Here is a 16,972-nt window from a genome sequence, read left to right on the forward strand (position 1 = left end):
CTTTTTTTTTTCCTATTTCTCTTTTCTTGTTCTTCGCAGTTTCTGGATTCTTGTTTTCTTTGATTTTTTTTATTTCTATTTCTACTTTTATTTTTTTTGATCTTCTCGCGCCCCTCCCCCTTATCTATGTAAAAGTGAATCTTCAAATCACTACCTACTACGTCACTCGGTGGAATCCGATGCAGTGGAAAGTGTATCCCGTACACAGATATATACATAACATTCATGGTCAAGGATCCAGGTTGCCCACCTCAGGTAGGGGTCCATTCCAGTAAAATTAGGTACAGTCTTATGGAGATCCATCACGCATGACCTATCCGTAGATATACCTACATAACCTAAATTTAAATTGGCAGCTGTCTGCCGTGATTTGGAATGTACCCTGTCTTCTGTACTCATACCTGTGGATATGGATTGGGTGGAGTCAAATCAAGGATGCACTCAGATTCCATATATATATTAACTAAGTGGGATAAGCCGAGTCATGCTCGCGCTAAAAACACCGCAAAAAGCGAGTTTGAGTGTAGTGTGCTAGACTGATAGCACGGTTACAGGATGATCGGCTACGTGGCTAGCGGGCCAAGGGCTAGTCTCTCATTCATGTCTGATAGCCGCTTAATTGCAAGGTGAGATTCAAGATAATTGATGGGACGTAAAGGCCTCCGCGGATGCGCGAAATCACTGAAATAAGGGATAGGCTGCATATTTTTGAATTCCGACCAGTTTATCTGCAATGTCGACTCCGGATCATTTTTCTTTTTTATTATTCCCGTTTTATTTCTTTGCTTATTCATTTCCCTGCTCTTTTTCTTTTCTTTTCATTTTTTGCCACCCAGGGTTCAGATGCCTTCGAGATTATCAAACACTAACAAGTTTAAGCGACCCGTTTGATGATTCGAACGAGTAGGACACCGTCGGTTTTTCCTCCTGAACAGTCATACAGGTGGATTAGGCGATAGCCCTCTTGGAGACGACTTAGTTTGATACATGCCCAGGCGGCCATGGAGTCTCGACCAAATTCGTTGTCTTTGACTTTAAATCTGTGGGGTCATTAGCGCGTATGTTTTATGGTTACGAGCCTGGATAGCCGCTCGTTGGATCGGAAGGCAACTGCCGCCGAGAAGGAGTACGTACCGGACAAATGTTAAATCTTCGACTAGCCCTGACAACGTTGGAAACTGGATCACTTGGCCTTCAAAGTCCGGGCTGGCCCCCGTAGCACTCTTGGTCGTTTGTTTGTAGCTAGATGTCTCTGACTCGCCGTCATCTTCCCCGTTGGGGGAACTGGTATCCTCGGGTGTTTCGGTATGCAAATCGCAAACCACATACGGATGAAACCCCTTCTCGTTAGTGTCACCTGGAGGTAGGGGGATATTCTGACCGGCAAGGATCTCTATGGAAAGGTCGAGCTGGTGACGCACGATGGTACAGGGCGCATCGGTGCTTCGGTACCCTTGCGGTTTGAGTACCCAGCCTTGCTCGTCGGCAAACATGGCGCTGTTAAGCATCATTCCCTTATCCAGGCTCTGCCAGTTCAACGCTACCACCTGTGCACCTCGCCGCCAAAAGAAGCTAGGATCAAGGTTTGAGGAGTTCACCCGCAAACCGTACGGGTAGATACGCATGAAGTGCCTGCGGTTGTGTTCAAACAAGGCTTCGGGATCTTTCGCATGCGCTGCCCGGGCCGCACTTTCTGACAGTGAAAACACGTGTCCGGGCACTTTGGCCTCTGTTACACATGAAGTTAAAAACAGTCCTTAAGTTCAATGAGTTCATTCAAAGTAGTTACCTGGTTGCGCAAAGTGACTGAAGTGGAACCCCTTGGTGAACACAGCCAGTCGGCTTAGAGCATGTAGGATCTTCGACGGTTTTTTTGGGGGCATGTCAGATGGCTTGTGGGCAGTGTTACTTGTGTCGCCCTGATTGGTGTGCTGCTCTAGTGCTTCGAGCGCGTCAACGTTATTTCCCGATGTCTCCTCGTCTTTGTCTTCGCCCGTGGGTGCCACGTATTTCACTTTGATCAATATCTTCCGCATCAAATCCTTCGGTGCAGGCAGGGGTTCAGTTGCTTCCCTTTCGGGCGTGACTTCCACCAACATCCCTTTCCAGGCCTCCTCCATGATCTCTACCATCGCCTGTTGTTGCTCTAGAGACGCATGCACTTCCAGGCTAACAATGACAGGTAGGTCGCTAGTAACAAAAGCACTATCACGGATGGCATGACACACATCTCGGAAAGTAGTCTCTTTGGTGAGTGTGTGACCATGAAGCACCTTGGGCTCTGGGAGTGGTGAAATTTCGGTTGCAGGATCCACTGGGTCACCGGTGTCCTCCCCAGAAGATGCCTTATGGCCTAAAATACCACCTAGTTTGGATGATATGGACCCTAAGCGCGAGTGTCGTTTGGCCATATTCTTAAGCTTTTCTTTTCTTGACTCGTCCTTTTTCTTTTTGACCGAGCTTGTGTCGCTACTGCTACTGCTTGTCCCATCATCGGATTGGCTGTCGGGGCTTTTGTCACCATCCCATACGTCAATCTCAACACATCTACATCCATTCAGAAGGACCTATGATGCTATCAGTCATTGCCATCTGAATATGAAGGACTAAGCTATAGTTTGACGCCGGTGCCCAGGGCACGGGAGCACGAGGATGCGGGGTTACACTCTTTCCAGAGAACTCTCCAATCCGTGGAAACCACTGGTCCTCCGCGGACCAGAACGCATCTCAATGGGGGAGGGGAGAGTCCTTGAATAGATCCACTGTAAAATACTAAGGGGTATGCATACGTTGATATAAGCACTCGCATCCGAATCACTATACAACTGGTTTCCAGTTAAGTAAGTGTTATGGCTCGAAGAAATGAAATAATCGTTAATTGGTGCTGAAAGGCTCTGCTGCATGATGGGGCGTACGGCAGAAGAGGCCGAACTGGCCATATACGCCCGGAACGCTGCTAAAGAGACGAGGGGGTCTGCAGTTCCATTATCACCGCCGTCACTAGGAGACTCATGTTGAATGTCCCGGAGAAAATCAACCCCGGACAAGGACTTTAGCGAGCTGTAAACCACCTCCAAGTGAGACGCAACGAAAGGTGCAAAGTCTGGGGAACTCTTAGGCTCCAGGCACTTCGACGAGTCATTGAGCGTGATTTGATCAGTACGATCGGCGAGTTCGGCCATTATCCCCACGGTTTGGTCGAGTGGTTAAGCAATGACACAGCGCATGAGATACGAGCCGTAAGTGCAGCACAATTGCTGATAATGAACCACAAATGACGTAGATATTTTCGCTACCCTTTTTGTTGTTGTCTCCTTTTGTTTCCTTGTAGTGGAGGTACGAGACGATCCGACACGCCGTGGTACCGCCAAGTCGGGAAATCGGTGGCCTAGATAATGCTATGCGGTGTACCCCTACGAGTAGACAAAGTCGAGAGGTTGTTGGTCAAGACAAAGAATGAAAGGGTATAAATGAAGGATAAAGGGAACGGCGAAGCATGCATATATCAAACAGACGGGCAGAGGGACAAAGACGGAAAGAACAAGTGTTGAGTTGGCAGAGTTCTGGCCATTGCTTTTCTGGTCCACTCCACTTGGACTGTTTTGGGTTCTAATCACTGATCAGCCGATACACAATCCCCAAATGACGATCTGATCTGATATCCAATCTGGATGTAAGGCTGTGCTACCACTCGATTTCTTTGGTCGTATAGTTCGGCAGAATGTTGCTGCCTCTAGGCAGAGACCGCCATTTCTCATGGAGCGGGACAGCCGCGACAACAAGTCAAGCCAAGATGCGGATGAGCATGACATATCATATGGGGAGGAGATGTCGGAGACAGTTGTACACCAGATCTGAGGTGGTTGTGGTTTTAGATCTCGTGGTGTTGAACTCTAATTACTCTACTTGTTCCAGCAAGTCAGGTGAGTCATTGAAATTACTTCATTCCCTTTTCAATGTTTTCCCCTCCATATTATATCAGATAGGGCTCTTCCGATAAGAAAGGAGACTCAGGGTACCTATTTTACCTTAAATGGAATATCATAACAGCCTAAAGCTATTCGGTCAGCCAGCTATTGTTAGATATTAGTTGAGACAACTAGAAACCACCGACTAGACCCAATTGATTAGAAAGATACGAAGAAAAGCACATAATGGCTTCATAATGCTCCACTGGGGTCAATCTACTCGTTAGTGCTTGCCGATTGCACCAATAAAAAAGTAGACCTCGTATACAAGAGACCAAAAGGAGAGACATGATCCATCTTGACGAAGCTTTCGACCGAAAAGTCAAGGATATATAAGCATAGGCATACCCCGCCATTGGAACAGAGCACCTCATCTCACCTTGAAAGCACTTCCACTTGCGCTACATCGTTACCAAAACCACTATGGCTACCGACACCCCCGTTCATTTCTTCGATATTACTTCAACTCTTCCCGGTACGTTTCATCCACCCCAACCGTTGTGTGTATCGTCTGTAACTAACATGCTATTCCCAGGGCCTGCCAAGGCATGGTCTGTTAATACATTCAAGACCCGGATGGTCTTGAATTTCAAGGGCATCTTCTACACGCAATCCTACATTTCGTATCCGGACATTGCACCTCTACTTTCCCATTACGGCGTCACCCCTCACGCCTCGGGAGCTCAGTATACCCTCCCTGCCATTTTGCACAAGCCCTCTGTGGATACAAACACCCACGGTGTATTGATGGACTCCTTAGCGATCGCCACGCATCTAGACCAGGCCTTTCCATCGCCGCCTCTATTTCCTTCCCGCGATGCCAGTTATGCCCTTACCCTCGCAGTGATTAAGCTTCTCAGCAACGTTACTGTAAAAGGTTACAACATTTTGATTCCTAAAGTCGCCGAATTACTCGATCCCAGAGGTCGGGAATACTTTATCAAGACTCGGTCTGCGAGGTTCGGGAAGCCTTTGTCGGAGGTGTACCCAAAGGAGAAGGGCGAGGAACGGGCGACAATAGAAGCCACGAAGGCAGAAATGGAACCTGTAGCGCAGATGCTAAGAGGCAGGCTCGGAAAGACGGGGCCTTTCTTTGAGGGCGAGAAGCCAGGATACGCGGATATTCTGGTCGTTTCCTTCCTAGCTTGGGTTGAAAAAACCCACCACGCGCTTTTCCAGGAACTTGTGGCTATCGGAGAGGGTGAGGTGAAGGCACTCTGGGACGCATGTTTGCCCTGGGTGGAAGGCCAGGGGGAAACTAGGGAATGGGATATTCCCCAATGATTCGATGGTCTGGTAGAACAGATAGATTTTGTCAGTGGTTCAAGTAAGATTCCAATTATCGACGCCAAACCTGTGCGAATATGTATAGCGCGCAGTGTTTGAAATATAGTGAAAAGAACAATCCCACGGATAGAACAGCAAGTTTCATTTAGCGCTTTGCCTGGGAATTATAAGTAAGATGAATACAAAGTTCCATAAAATACATCTGAAATATCCCGAATGGGGCCTTTACATCAATATCAGTCAACACAATTGTACACGGGTAACCCTGTTGGAAACACCATAAAAGCGGGGCAAGTCGGCACCAAACATGGTCAAGGCTTCCCAAAAGATTAGAGACCGCGGAGGAAGTTGGCCTCTCTAATGGCCTTTCTCCGAGCCTCTCTCGCGCTCTTTGTGATCTCGGAGCGCTTCTCAAGACTCTCGGCGGCCTCAGCCAGGAGATCGTCGGTCGCTTGGTCACCGCGGTTGTATGGAGCAGGAGTAATATCAGTAGCATGGTGATGAACAGGGATCTTAGGAGGGAGGGTTGCGGCACGAGCAGCCATTTTCTTCTCATAACGCTTGCGTTGCTTCTTGTTCAAGGCTAGAAGAGGTACGGTTAGCATTGTAAGATGGCTGTTGGTAAAGCAAGATAGACATACTGCTCGGATCCACTCCGCCCTCAGATTTTGATTGCTTCTTAGCATCGTCTAACAACGACCACAGCCACTCCGGGTATTCAGAGTCTTCCAAAGCGACGACGTCAGGCTTATTCTTGAAGTAGTTGAGACCGTTCAACTTCGTTCCAGCAGGGCAGGAGCTTGGCGGGCGCTCCGCGGCAGCCTTCGTAGGCTTCGTAGGAGCATCAATATGAACTTCTTCCGGTGTGCTGAGTGGTTGGGACACGCCAGGAGTCGCTGATGAGATTGCCGACGGGATCGTGATATCCGATGCGACAGGCTGGCGGGGAACTGAAGAAGGTGGCGTGGCGGATACTGTAGGCTTGCCATCACTGTAGTTCCGAAATTGACTCCGGTGAATTGGCAGCTGGCGTGCGCATAATGAGGCAGAAAAAGCAACCGTGTGTTGCGGTTGCAGCCGAGAAAGGAGGCTGGTTCGGCAGCGCTGGCAGATCATTCTTGAGGTGTTTGAGTGTAGTTATTGGGTCGAAGACGGTAGCATAAAAACCATTTGACTTTGCTTCTCCTGGATATGTTTGGAAAACCGCTTGAGGCAGTCCTGTAATCGGATGAAAAGGTAACTTTCTAGCACAGAGCAAGCTTCAAGAAAACTGCGGGATGAATTTGATGCCAAGCCGGAGTGTCACGGTCACATGATTCAATATCGGCAATAGTCTTCGTAAACAAAAGTATTCGAAAGTACTATAGGTTCATGATATGCGGTTGTGCGTAGGGCCAAGCGATTGACTTCCTTGGATTAATCTATGATTTTTGCATGTATTTTAGATCACAGGGTAATGGCTAGGGAATCTAGATGCCTTTTGTTATAATCACGTGATCCACGTGATCTACATGGAGATGTCTTACATCGAATGTGAAACTAAATTTTGAGTGTCACTCATTATTGAAAGCAAGAGGTGCTGGCTTGGTTGTATATATTTTCATCCTTAGAGACTAGGGTACTTTGAGCCAAGGGTGGCTATACATAAAGTATATCCATACATTGATACATTGATGATGTATGAACTTTGAATACAGCCTAGTAGGGTACAATGAAATTGCTTAATATCTGGTATCGTTATATGCTCAAATTACCCAGCGACTCGCTTGCCCAGTCATTCTTCTTTCCCGTATTAGTATATCAAAGCCAAGTACGAAGTATCTCCACTATAATATGGTATGCATCTAACAGACAATAAAAGACACCAATAGCATAGACTAGGCTACGTGCTATCAGTCTTTCAAGTGTGGGTTCAGGATGGCCGGTGAGAGATTGGTACGGGTGATTTAGCCATATACTTTATGTTCAACTTGTCACTAAATCTCTTGGCCGGTCCGAAACAAGTATATATATCCCATAGATCTATGTACACACCCTAGTATACTTCGAACCTAACATAAGCCACCTAGAGTAATAAGGATAACCGAACGTAGAAGCCCCAATGATAACTCGCTCTCCTTCGTAGACACTGAGAGTTGTATAGTATACATGATAGAGCAACTGAATAACATTCCGAGGATGATAGTCCTTTTAGGTAGGATAACAATTCTTAGACACCAGAGGGTATAATGACAGCTTAGCGAATAGCTGTTCGTGAAGCTATCAGATTAATCTTACGAGCATCAGATATCCGTGCGAAACTAAAGCACGATAGACTTTTCCTTATCATCTAGATCTCTCAAGATCCAACCGACAGTCGCAGATTTGTATCGGAAGCTCGGGAGCGCTGACACATGAAGCCAGGCCTAGGCCGGTATAAAACGAGTACAGCATATCTCAATCGGGCTGCTCAGGCTAGACATGAAGCCATTCGAGGTTGGCAGCGCCGATCTCTGCCCATATAAGATGTTTCTTTCTTCGGGTAAGCACCGAAGAAGCGAGACGACGACGCTCTCTGTTTCGCGAACCCTGTCTACCTGCTTCACCACAAACAAATTCGAAAATCCCTGGTATTGCGGTGATTGGTTCGTCCTGTTGCATGTGGAGGAATTAATCCTTGTTGGTATGTCGCTATTGCGTTGTGATCTGCGGTGGAGGGGTTGAAATAAGATGATCCTGAATGGCATGACTAAGCTGACCGGGACACTCGAAAACATTTAATTGTCACACTTCTCCCTCTCCCAATAGCGCAGACCAATACTTAGACTGCTTTATTGAGACCTCTTCTTTGCGAATATCGCAGTCGGTACGATCAGGATCACATCAACGTCAAAAATGACTGTTGGCGATACTATCACCGTGCACTTGTGGTTCACCATAGGTTCTGACTGGACACTATGAAAAACTCTTTTGATTTGAAATTAACTATTATAAAAGACACACGCTCTCTGTTCCTGACATCAGTCTTCAGCTTTTTCACAATATAAAGTCAGAGAATATACTTATGCTACACCGATATTAGATACAGGTTGCATTGTGGATGCCTCATTAAGAAGTGCCTTCTATCATGCAAAAAGAACAAAGGAAACAATTAAGCTGCCGAAATGTTCTCAATATGAAAAGGACAAAGCAAGTTAAGGGGTGATATGGTGAAGATGAAGAAAAAGAAAGCTCACGAATGTGCTGATGGATAATTCAGAGGAGTCAAAAAAAGAAAAGGAGAAAACACCGCTAAGCGCCACACCCTATGGAGTATTTGAGAAAGAGAGGGAGGTGGAAGGGATCAGAGGACTATGAGGAGAGTCCGCTGACATTCAGAAAATTGCACAGGCTGGAACAGGCGTCCTTCAGTGTCTTTTCCGTCTTCCACTGCAACTCTTCTTGTGACCGGGTGGCCACAGCAACGCAGGAACCGACGTCGCCCGCACGGCGGCCAGCAGCCTTTCTTGGGATCTCCTTAGAAGACACACTCTCCATAGTGTTCACCACCTCCATCACGGAATGACCTGTACCAGTTCCCAGGTTGAAGGTGCGGAAATTCTCCTTCAGCTTCCCCTCGTGGGCAGCACTGAGGGCTGCGATATGCCCCCGAGCCAGATCGGTGACATGGATGAAGTCACGGACAGCTGTGCCATCTTCTGTGTCCCAATCGGTTCCGAACATCTGCAGCTCCTTGTACTGCCCAGTCATGACTTTGACGACGACAGGAAGAAGGTTGGTTGGTGTCTGCCTAGGGTCCTCGCCGAGAAGACCAGATTCGTCACATCCTACCGGGTTGAAGTACCGTAGGGCTACGATTGTCCACTCTGGGTCGGAGGCCGCAAGGTCTGCAAGGATAGCTTCGCAAATCCACTTTGTGCGTCCATAAGGATTTGTGATGCCTGTACACCCAGGCTGCATGAGTTTCTCCGATCCGTCACGGCCCCGGAAGACCTCGTCCTTATGGACACAAAGCTCCTCCTTGAGGGGAAGGCCTGAAGTCGCCAAAGTTCCGTATACGGTGGCAGACGATGAGAAGACGAAGGTTTTGATACCAAATTCACCCAACGTCGTGGCAAAGTCAACGAGACCGCTGACATTGTTTGCGTAGTACTTCAAAGGATTTCTGATACTCTCCTCAACTGCCTTGTAAGCAGCAAAGTGGATGACACCGGAGATCTTGGTTTTTGGCGTGCCCCATCTGGACTGAATCTGGTATTGCTCAAGAAGCTTCCGAAGAGCAACGCTGTCGCGATAATCGTGGGCATGCAGATGCAACTCGGGCATCTTGGTTCCTTGTTGCTCATGGTACCTCGAAGCCAGAAGCTTGATGCGGTCGAAGACGTTCTGGAAAGCGTTGCTCAGGTTATCGATGACGATTACGTTATAGTTCGCCTTGAGTAGCTCCAATGTTGTGTGACTTCCAATGAAACCGAGACCCCCCGTGACGAGGATATACTGATCAAGGGGAAAGTTGCGCAGTAACTCTTCCAAATTGCCATCAAACAAAACGGATGATTGCGTTGCCGGTGTATCGATACATCCTGGGGAGCAAGGCTCCACCGGAGTGCTTGCATCAGACTGTCGTGGACTCTCCATCATTGGATGATATGATATGATATGGGAAATGAAAATCCAGCGAAGGGCAATGAAAGTTGATTGAAATATTGAGAAGCAAACAGATAACACTGGAGCAAACAATACCGCTATGAAGACAAACGAGGGAAGATAAGTGTTGCTCGGTGAAGAAACAACAAGTGTGAGTGACTTCCGAATCGAATCAATCAAAGAAAGAAAGGGAAGCACAAATCTTATACTTCCTGAACGGAAGGAGAAAGACACTGCCACTGGTTCGCCGATGTAACCACCGTATTCAGCTAAGGTCAAGGAAGCCAGAATATCGTGACTTGTGTTTTTTTCCCCCTCTCTCTTCTGGCTTTTTTATTTACAACAAACCAAGGGCATTGGAAGCGAATGGATACAGAAATTTCAAAAGAAAAAAAAGAAAGGGAATATTCCAAAGATTTCTTTTTTTTTTAATTTCTCTCTTTCTTTTTCTTTTAAGAGAGGGAAAAAAAGAAAAGATCAAAAAGAAAAAAGGAAAAAAGAGAAAACAAAAAGAATTGAAAATAAAAAATAAAAATATAATTTTATAATCAAATTAAAACGAAGGAACAATTATTCCAGGACTGTCAGCCCTTTCGCATGGAAAAAATGCAGTCCAGATCTCACTGGTGTGTCCGAACAGAGTTCGCCTCTGATGGGGCAAGAAGCAGGAGGTCTGCGAACTTCTAGCCGCAATACTCCACAGGGTTAGGAAACCACGGCTAGTACTTTGTAAAGTGCCTTAAGTCAGGGAGAAAGAAATTGTTCGACATCGTCACTTAATGATCCGAGACCTACTGCTGCATGGTCAGAAACCTGCCCCGCTCTATTTTGGGCCCGCGGCGTGTATTTTTCTGGTTCACAACAGGTCCACCACCCTCTTGGTAAAGGCTCAACGCTAGGTTTCGAGGGCTGACTACTTAATTCTTAGTCTTCCGGCTCCTTGTTCTGGCATAATTCCGCCCAGTGCTCAGAAATCCACTTTCTGCCCTCTTTCGTCGCATACTAACGCTTTTAATTGCTCCCCTAACATGGCAGCGATGGGGCTAGACAAACACGTGAGCGGTCGACGCTGTCTACAGAGCCGTCGCTCTCGAATCGCTTTGGGAGTCTTCGTTTTTATTGCCATTCTCGCGGTCGTTATACCTCCGGCAGTCGTGATTACTCTACGCAAGAAGAACAGCATGGGCCCTAAAGCTAATATCTTCGTACCTCTCTATGTGTACCCTGCCCCTGGTGCCTGGGATCCTTTAGAAGCTGAGTATGTTTTTTTTTTTTTTAAGTCTTTTTTTCTTTCTCTCTTTGTTTTCTTTTTCTAAAAATTTTTTAATTTCCAATTGTTACCTTCAAATTTCCCCCACATTATACCCCTTCCTTCCCCTTCTAGATGGATACGCTTTGGCCCATGGAATGGATATCTACAGCATAAGCCAGCTAAAACCCAATTTCATAATGCATGCATGTGGTAAGCTATGATTTGGGGGAAAGTAACTAAGCGCCACAGGATCTCTTCACACCCGGAGGCCAACTTTACGGTTGTGATTAACCCTGGCAGCGGCCCCGGGCCCAATGCCCTGCCCGATGCTAATTATACCCGGGAGATTCCCAAGCTCGCCTCTTATGACAACGTGCGCCTATTAGGTTATGTCCCTACAACCTGGGCGAAACGCAACATATCGGCAGTGCGTCGCGACATCGAAACCTACGCAGCGTGGCCGACCAACAGCTCTAACCCTAAACTCGCGGTTCGGGGTATATTCTTTGACGAAACGCCCCAGCAGTATGATGTCGATGCGCTGTCATTTTTACAAGATCTCACCTCATTCGTGAAGGGCCTTTCTGGCCTTGGGCCAGACAACTTTGTATGTGTGACCCTTCTCTTTCTCCTGCCTAATAAGCTACTTCACCCCTCTGTAATGGTTATTACCAAGCTGTAATCATGGTAACATACATGATTACCTCTTCTTTCCGACCTTTTAACATTGGTGTACCTCATTTGCCTCCCGTACTCTTCTTCCCCCCACCCACTATATTTTCTGGTTATTCTTCTCTCGGATAGCCAATATGCCCTATACTCGCCTTCGATCGCGCTAGATTTCATTATAGTTTCTGACGACAAACCTGACCATCCCATTGGGTCGACCTTGGTGCTAATTGTGGCTGTCTAGGTGGTCCATAACCCTGGAGCGATTCCAGACTCTCGCTACATGTCTTCAGCTGACTCGACTGTCGTATTCGAGGCAGCTTATGACACCTTCAAGGAGCGCAATGGCACGAAGCAATTCGAGGTTCTTCCGAACAGCCATCGCGGTCAGCTCTGCATTGTGATCCACTCGGTTCCAGACCGGGTTGAAGGGTCGAAGCTTCGTGATCTTGTCAAGAAGCTTCGAAAGACCGCCGATGAGATTTTCATTACCCATCTGAGCACGGATTACTATGCCAACTTTGGGGGCAAGTGGGGCGAATTTGTCGATTGGATGGCTAAATGAGTCTGCGGACGAGCGCTTTTCCGGCATACCTGATGCAACATTGCTTATGATCAGGGCACGACTGGCATTGATGAACTATACGACGGCGCTTTCTTTCCGGCTTGTCTGCTCGATCGACTAATTAAGTTACGACCTGTCTATATTGTATGAGCGTCTATATACTGTATGATGGTTCTACTGGAAATATGTTATTTGACTTTTAGCCGTTGTCGCTATTGAAGGATATACCTAGAATAAAGATAGAGTTATGATCGTCAAGTTTCCCTTTCGTTCTCTCTGTTCGCTCTGCCTTTTAAAGTAACCGATGTTGAAGAACTGTCGGCGGTAATGTATCGTAACCGTATCTTACCGCGTTTGCGAGGTAATTTTCATCTGGAGTCGATACGTATCCTGAGCCCTAGCTCTCTCGACTCGGTCAAGGTCCGCCTCCGAGAGTCAGTGGAGTTCCCCGTCAGTTCATGTTGGTCATAATCGAATCATTCCACCTGTACGGAGTACCATGCGTTCTAGTCCATGCAACTAGTTATACATACATTATCATTAGTGATGTTATTACACTTTTCCCAACAACTACCCTTAGTGTGCATCATGGGGTCTGTCTGTGAAACCCAACGTAACTAGGAATAGAAGCTGTACAGTAAGGGCTAACCGTACCTGATGTGTCCGTCTGCAATAAGTGTGACACGGTCGGTTTCATGAGCGGCAGAGTGAATCCTAATTAGAGACTACACCGTATGGAGGCATCAGATAATAGCCTATAAGAGGGGGAGCGGAAGAGGAAGAGGTAGAAGAGTGTCTACCGAGGTTTCCAATTTAGCCAATCAACAAATTGGAAGTCAGTCATGGTGACGATGTGCACGGCCATATGTAATTTGTGATGACAAACTTCCTATCGGAGTCCCAAATGTAGTAGTCCGTCTTGGGTGCTGCACTTAGCCTGTCCAGTGCCTTCGTTCCACGGTTAGCACTAAAGCATCTACAATCGTATTGGACGGATGGACTGGTCGTAAGGTCATGCTATTCCATGTATGTAGCTGAATTTTAGGAACTTGTCTAATCATGCATGGCTGGTCTGGTACTTAGTAAGACATGCATATTACCCTGGTAGGATTTGCTTTGTCCGCAAGTAAGGAATAGGGGAAATTGCTTTCCCTTTCCTTTTCTTCTTTCTCTATGCAATTGGAGACTTTTCTGACCCCATGTGCCCGTCTAGTAAGCTATAGAATGGATCTTATGACAACACATCAGGTTCATTGGGATCCCACGCCATCTCACGAGAACACTCCCTAGAAGTCAGCGGGAATTACTTAATTTAGGTACCTACATGTCAGATTATGACTCGTTCGTACGTTAATGTTGCCATGTTGCATCCCGGAGTAATAAGGCCACGGCTGATAACTTTTGTCCGGACGGTCGATCTATGTCATACTGTGTATACCTGATATACCTTAGAGTAAGCAGTCTTACCTACGCTCAGGGTCGGTTTCCGGAGTAATGATATCATGACCATGACTTATATCACATCGGTCTGTTCTCTACATATTGACGAGGTGTAACCATACCCTCAAGTACATGTAGCACGAGCGACATAATTATGTTTCATGACGACAGATCGGTAGCGTTTAAGCCGCGAGTTCACCAGCCTCATCACCTTCCCCGATGGGAAAAATTACAACAGTAAGACTTCTGCCTCTTAGTAATCCTCCCAGGTCAGAGACCCATCAACAAAAACTCAATGGATTATTAGGTACCTGATCTGCCGAGAAAATCCCTACTGTACGGAGTAGCGACACGAACGGTAAAATTGCAGAGGAGATAGCCGAACCATCCATGAGAAGACAGCGGTCAAAGTCTTACCCACAAGCGCTATGCCGACTATTCCGGACTAACAAGCAAACGAACGCCAAGGCGCCGGCTGAACAAGAAATTTCAAATCCACCCTCGCTTCAATGCATGCCGAAGAGAATGGCCTCCTTTTTTCGCCATATTTTCTTTTTTATCCCGCCTGTTGTTCTAACTTTTCAGCTCTGAAGCCAGCCATTCCTTGCTCTAGCGCTTTAGTTGGAGCGTTCCTGACCCACCACCCGATGTCCCATGGTTTCCAACGATAGAGCATCCAGGAACATCCGCCAGGAACCACTTTTGTTCCTTTTTCTTTTTGGCTCTGATCCGCCGAAACTTTATCTTCCGATCTGATCAGTTGAACGCTGAACTATCAGTGGTTGAGCTTTTCTCACGCCCGCTGAGAAAGTACACTTATGGCGAGGTCAACATAGTGGACTTTTTAGTTTTCCATACTAACTGGTAACTACCTAGTACTTAGTCTATGCATTATGCATATCGCATAGCGCCCAGAAGTTCATTTAGTTGCATCGACGGTACTGAAAAGTGACTCACCGGACCACAGTTACGGTGACACTGCTTCATCTCCTGCTGGACTGTAACTCTACGTTTCACTGTTGGCTGATTTCTAATTTTGGAAGATATTAGATATCTGGCACTTTTATTTTATCCCATTAATCATCCAGTACTGTAAAACGGAGCTTCCTTCAGAAGTTTTCTTTTTTTTTTTTGCCGGTCGTATGTAATACACATACCCCACGGTACGAATGACGCCATTGGAAATTACGCCATATGGTACCCGTCTGTTCTCATGGTGTGTATTTTTGATACCCGTGTGATGATACCATACATGCCCATACATACGTGATTGGAGGTCAGGTAACAACCTCGGTACGGTACTAGCACTAACTAAACTACTAGGTAAGTAGTCTAAACTAAATCAACAGGAAGAAAGAAGGGAACGACTAGTGCCGAACGAACCCATCCACTCGCGATCAAACACACCAACTCTGCCCTAAATAAAGCTAAAACCACCTGAAACCAGGCCAGTCCACGAAAATCACCTAATAATAGGTACGGGAAGGGAAGGGAAGAGGGAAGGGAAGCGAGCATCATTTTGGTTTCTGGCGATTCGCCCTAGTTTACCTGAGTAGAGAGTATGGAGTAATGTACTTAGTAGATTAGTCTAGTGTAGCTAGTTTTCCGTTCGCGTGGCTATACCCAACTATCCCTACTTGTGCAATTAAAAGGCAAAAAGCAAAAAAAAAAAAAAAAGAAAAAGAAAAAACCATATGTATGTAATAATGATAATAATGCTAGCCCTTTATTCAATGTATGGATTAGTAGATACGGGGCAATATTTTTGCTTTTCCTTTTTTGCGCTGTTTTTCCTATTTGGGCACCTGGTCCGGCCCGGTACACCGAACATGTGGCTTGCGACATACGCCCATAACCACGGATACAGACCATCTGTACTTCCAAGATTCCATGGAAGAGCTATAGAAGCTCTTGTTTAGTGTTTACATCCCATACCCCTCCCCCTTCCCTTCCGTCCACGCCCTTGGGTTTTCCCTCTGCATTGGTCCTGACGAAAGTACCTGTGGCAAAAAAATATCGTAAAAAGGCCCTAAAAAAACTAAGTGGGATGTACTCCGTATCCATCCATGTCGCTCATCCGTATCCAACAGTGAGTGGGGCGGGCGGCTTCTGATCTGGCAACTTGCAAGATCTTGGGTCACATCGATGTAGTATCTTGGGTTGTCGTGATGGTTCTTTTTCCGATTTTCATTCTAAACCGCGGAACCCGATTGCCTTCTTCTCGGGATGGATAGTTGCCCGTTCGTTGCCCACCCCTCCCCGGTCGCTCATGGGTCCCTTTCTTTTCCTTGCCCTTGTGTTTTGGGTGTTATTCAGTTTTCGGCCGTTACTTGCTTTCGGTCCGCTAGACGATCGATGGATGTCCACATTCGTAGATCGGTTCGGACGGTGGAGGGGCAGGGGGGAGAGGCAAATCTGGACTCTGGATTCTGGATTCTATCTGCTAGCCGAGGTGACCCCGAGTCTACTAGTTCCTAGTATCGTAGGACTCCCGTGTATTCCTCCCTTGTTCGGGAGTATCGTCTGTGTTGGATTGAGGGGTCCGTCCACTCCTCTGATGGGTTATGGCGGTCGGTTTCCGAGGGGGGTTTTGAGGGTGGGTGTTACGTTTAGTAATGCCGTTTAGAGCGGCGCGGTACGTTATGGATGGGGTGAGTGCTTCAGGTTATTGGGATATTCTAGGAAATAGGAAGCCGAGAAGGTGGGCAGTATGGGTGGGCGTAGAGTTTACTTTCGTCGTATTTGGTTGCTTTGAGTTCGGGTCTTGTGTTTTGGATGGAGGGGTTTACTTCATATGTTTGTAACGTTAGACCTCTATATATAGAGTCAGGTGTAGGAGCGGGATGAGAGCGGCTGGGTGATGCGCAACTCTTTTTTAATATATATTTAGTATCCTACTTATTGGTTGCGTTTGTGGTCAAACTACGGGGTTAATATGCCGGATGAAGTAGAGTAAATATATATCATGGATCCGTCGCGTGGAAAGATTAGTTCTGTAGTGTGAAGCATTGACATCTTGGTTTAATGAGAATCGCATATCAAAGTTCAATTACATCATAGACAAACTATATAGAATGGAATGAGGTTGATGGAATCCAAATCTTAAACTCCCGGCGCCCGTGCTGATCGAACAAAGAATCCAGTGGTGGGTCAGCTGTACAGCAA

At 46.6% G+C, this 16,972-nt stretch overlaps 6 protein-coding genes across 6 annotated transcripts; 2 read left to right on the forward strand and 4 right to left on the reverse strand.

The window, feature by feature from the left end:
• Window positions 1-440: 440 nt before the first annotated feature.
• On the reverse strand, window positions 441-3,860 carry BDW43DRAFT_266854 (putative phosphoinositide-specific phospholipase C). Its single transcript, XM_032040915.1, has 4 exons — window positions 2,790-3,860; window positions 1,790-2,567; window positions 1,135-1,729; window positions 441-1,040 (listed from the first exon to the last, which is right to left on the reverse strand). Exons 1-4 carry the CDS (start codon window positions 3,180-3,182, stop codon window positions 875-877), a joined length of 1,932 nt encoding a protein of 643 aa, XP_031903911.1. The 5' UTR covers window positions 3,183-3,860; the 3' UTR covers window positions 441-874.
• A 404-nt stretch (window positions 3,861-4,264) lies between these two features.
• BDW43DRAFT_266855 (uncharacterized protein) lies at window positions 4,265-5,378 on the forward strand. Its single transcript, XM_032040916.1, has 2 exons — window positions 4,265-4,443; window positions 4,504-5,378. Exons 1-2 carry the CDS (start codon window positions 4,392-4,394, stop codon window positions 5,250-5,252), a joined length of 801 nt encoding a protein of 266 aa, XP_031903912.1. The 5' UTR covers window positions 4,265-4,391; the 3' UTR covers window positions 5,253-5,378.
• Window positions 5,379-6,517, reverse strand: BDW43DRAFT_266857 (mitochondrial 54S ribosomal protein mL54). The gene is made up of 2 exons (XM_032040917.1): window positions 5,897-6,517; window positions 5,379-5,838 (listed from the first exon to the last, which is right to left on the reverse strand). The coding sequence occupies exons 1-2, from the start codon at window positions 6,369-6,371 to the stop codon at window positions 5,585-5,587; spliced, it is 729 nt and encodes a 242-aa protein (XP_031903913.1). The 5' UTR covers window positions 6,372-6,517; the 3' UTR covers window positions 5,379-5,584.
• Window positions 6,518-8,585: 2,068 nt separating this feature from the next.
• Window positions 8,586-9,872, reverse strand: BDW43DRAFT_308083 (NAD-dependent epimerase/dehydratase family protein; the record flags this gene model as incomplete). Its single annotated transcript, XM_032046398.1, has 1 exon — window positions 8,586-9,872. One exon carries the CDS (start codon window positions 9,870-9,872, stop codon window positions 8,586-8,588), a length of 1,287 nt encoding a protein of 428 aa, XP_031903914.1.
• A 1,037-nt stretch (window positions 9,873-10,909) lies between these two features.
• Window positions 10,910-12,367, forward strand: BDW43DRAFT_308084 (spherulation-specific family 4 protein; the record flags this gene model as incomplete). The annotated part of the gene is made up of 3 exons (XM_032046399.1): window positions 10,910-11,139; window positions 11,383-11,740; window positions 12,047-12,367. The coding sequence occupies 3 exons, from the start codon at window positions 10,910-10,912 to the stop codon at window positions 12,365-12,367; spliced, it is 909 nt and encodes a 302-aa protein (XP_031903915.1).
• A 1,974-nt stretch (window positions 12,368-14,341) lies between these two features.
• Window positions 14,342-15,331, reverse strand: BDW43DRAFT_266866 (uncharacterized protein; the record flags this gene model as incomplete). Its single annotated transcript, XM_032040918.1, has 2 exons — window positions 14,684-15,331; window positions 14,342-14,617 (listed from the first exon to the last, which is right to left on the reverse strand). A coding segment is annotated over exon 1 (196 nt), but the record flags the coding sequence as incomplete, so codon positions are not given.
• Window positions 15,332-16,972: the final 1,641 nt, after the last annotated feature.

The sequence above is a fragment of the Aspergillus alliaceus genome (genome assembly GCF_009176365.1).
Source record: "Aspergillus alliaceus strain CBS 536.65 unplaced genomic scaffold BDW43scaffold_7, whole genome shotgun sequence".
In the NCBI taxonomy this organism is placed as follows: Eukaryota; Fungi; Ascomycota; class Eurotiomycetes; order Eurotiales; family Aspergillaceae; genus Aspergillus; species Aspergillus alliaceus.

What these genes read in the sequence shown, in the direction of transcription:
- BDW43DRAFT_266854 (XM_032040915.1), bottom strand. Translation starts at nt 3,182, where the DNA reads ATGGCCGAACTCGCCGATCGTACTGATCAAATCACGCTCAATGACTCG. An exon ending in ATGCGAGTGCTTATATCAAC is followed by an intron (nt 2,568 to 2,789) that starts GTATGCATACCC and finishes ATAGCATCATAG; the next exon opens with GTCCTTCTGAATGGATGTAG. An exon ending in GAAGATTTAACATTTGTCCG is followed by an intron (nt 1,041 to 1,134) that starts GTACGTACTCCT and finishes ATGACCCCACAG; the next exon opens with ATTTAAAGTCAAAGACAACG.
- BDW43DRAFT_266855 (XM_032040916.1), top strand. Translation starts at nt 4,392, where the DNA reads ATGGCTACCGACACCCCCGTTCATTTCTTCGATATTACTTCAACTCTT. An exon ending in TATTACTTCAACTCTTCCCG is followed by an intron (nt 4,444 to 4,503) that starts GTACGTTTCATC and finishes TGCTATTCCCAG; the next exon opens with GGCCTGCCAAGGCATGGTCT.
- BDW43DRAFT_266857 (XM_032040917.1), bottom strand. Translation starts at nt 6,371, where the DNA reads ATGATCTGCCAGCGCTGCCGAACCAGCCTCCTTTCTCGGCTGCAACCG. An exon ending in GGGCGGAGTGGATCCGAGCA is followed by an intron (nt 5,839 to 5,896) that starts GTATGTCTATCT and finishes TACCTCTTCTAG; the next exon opens with CCTTGAACAAGAAGCAACGC.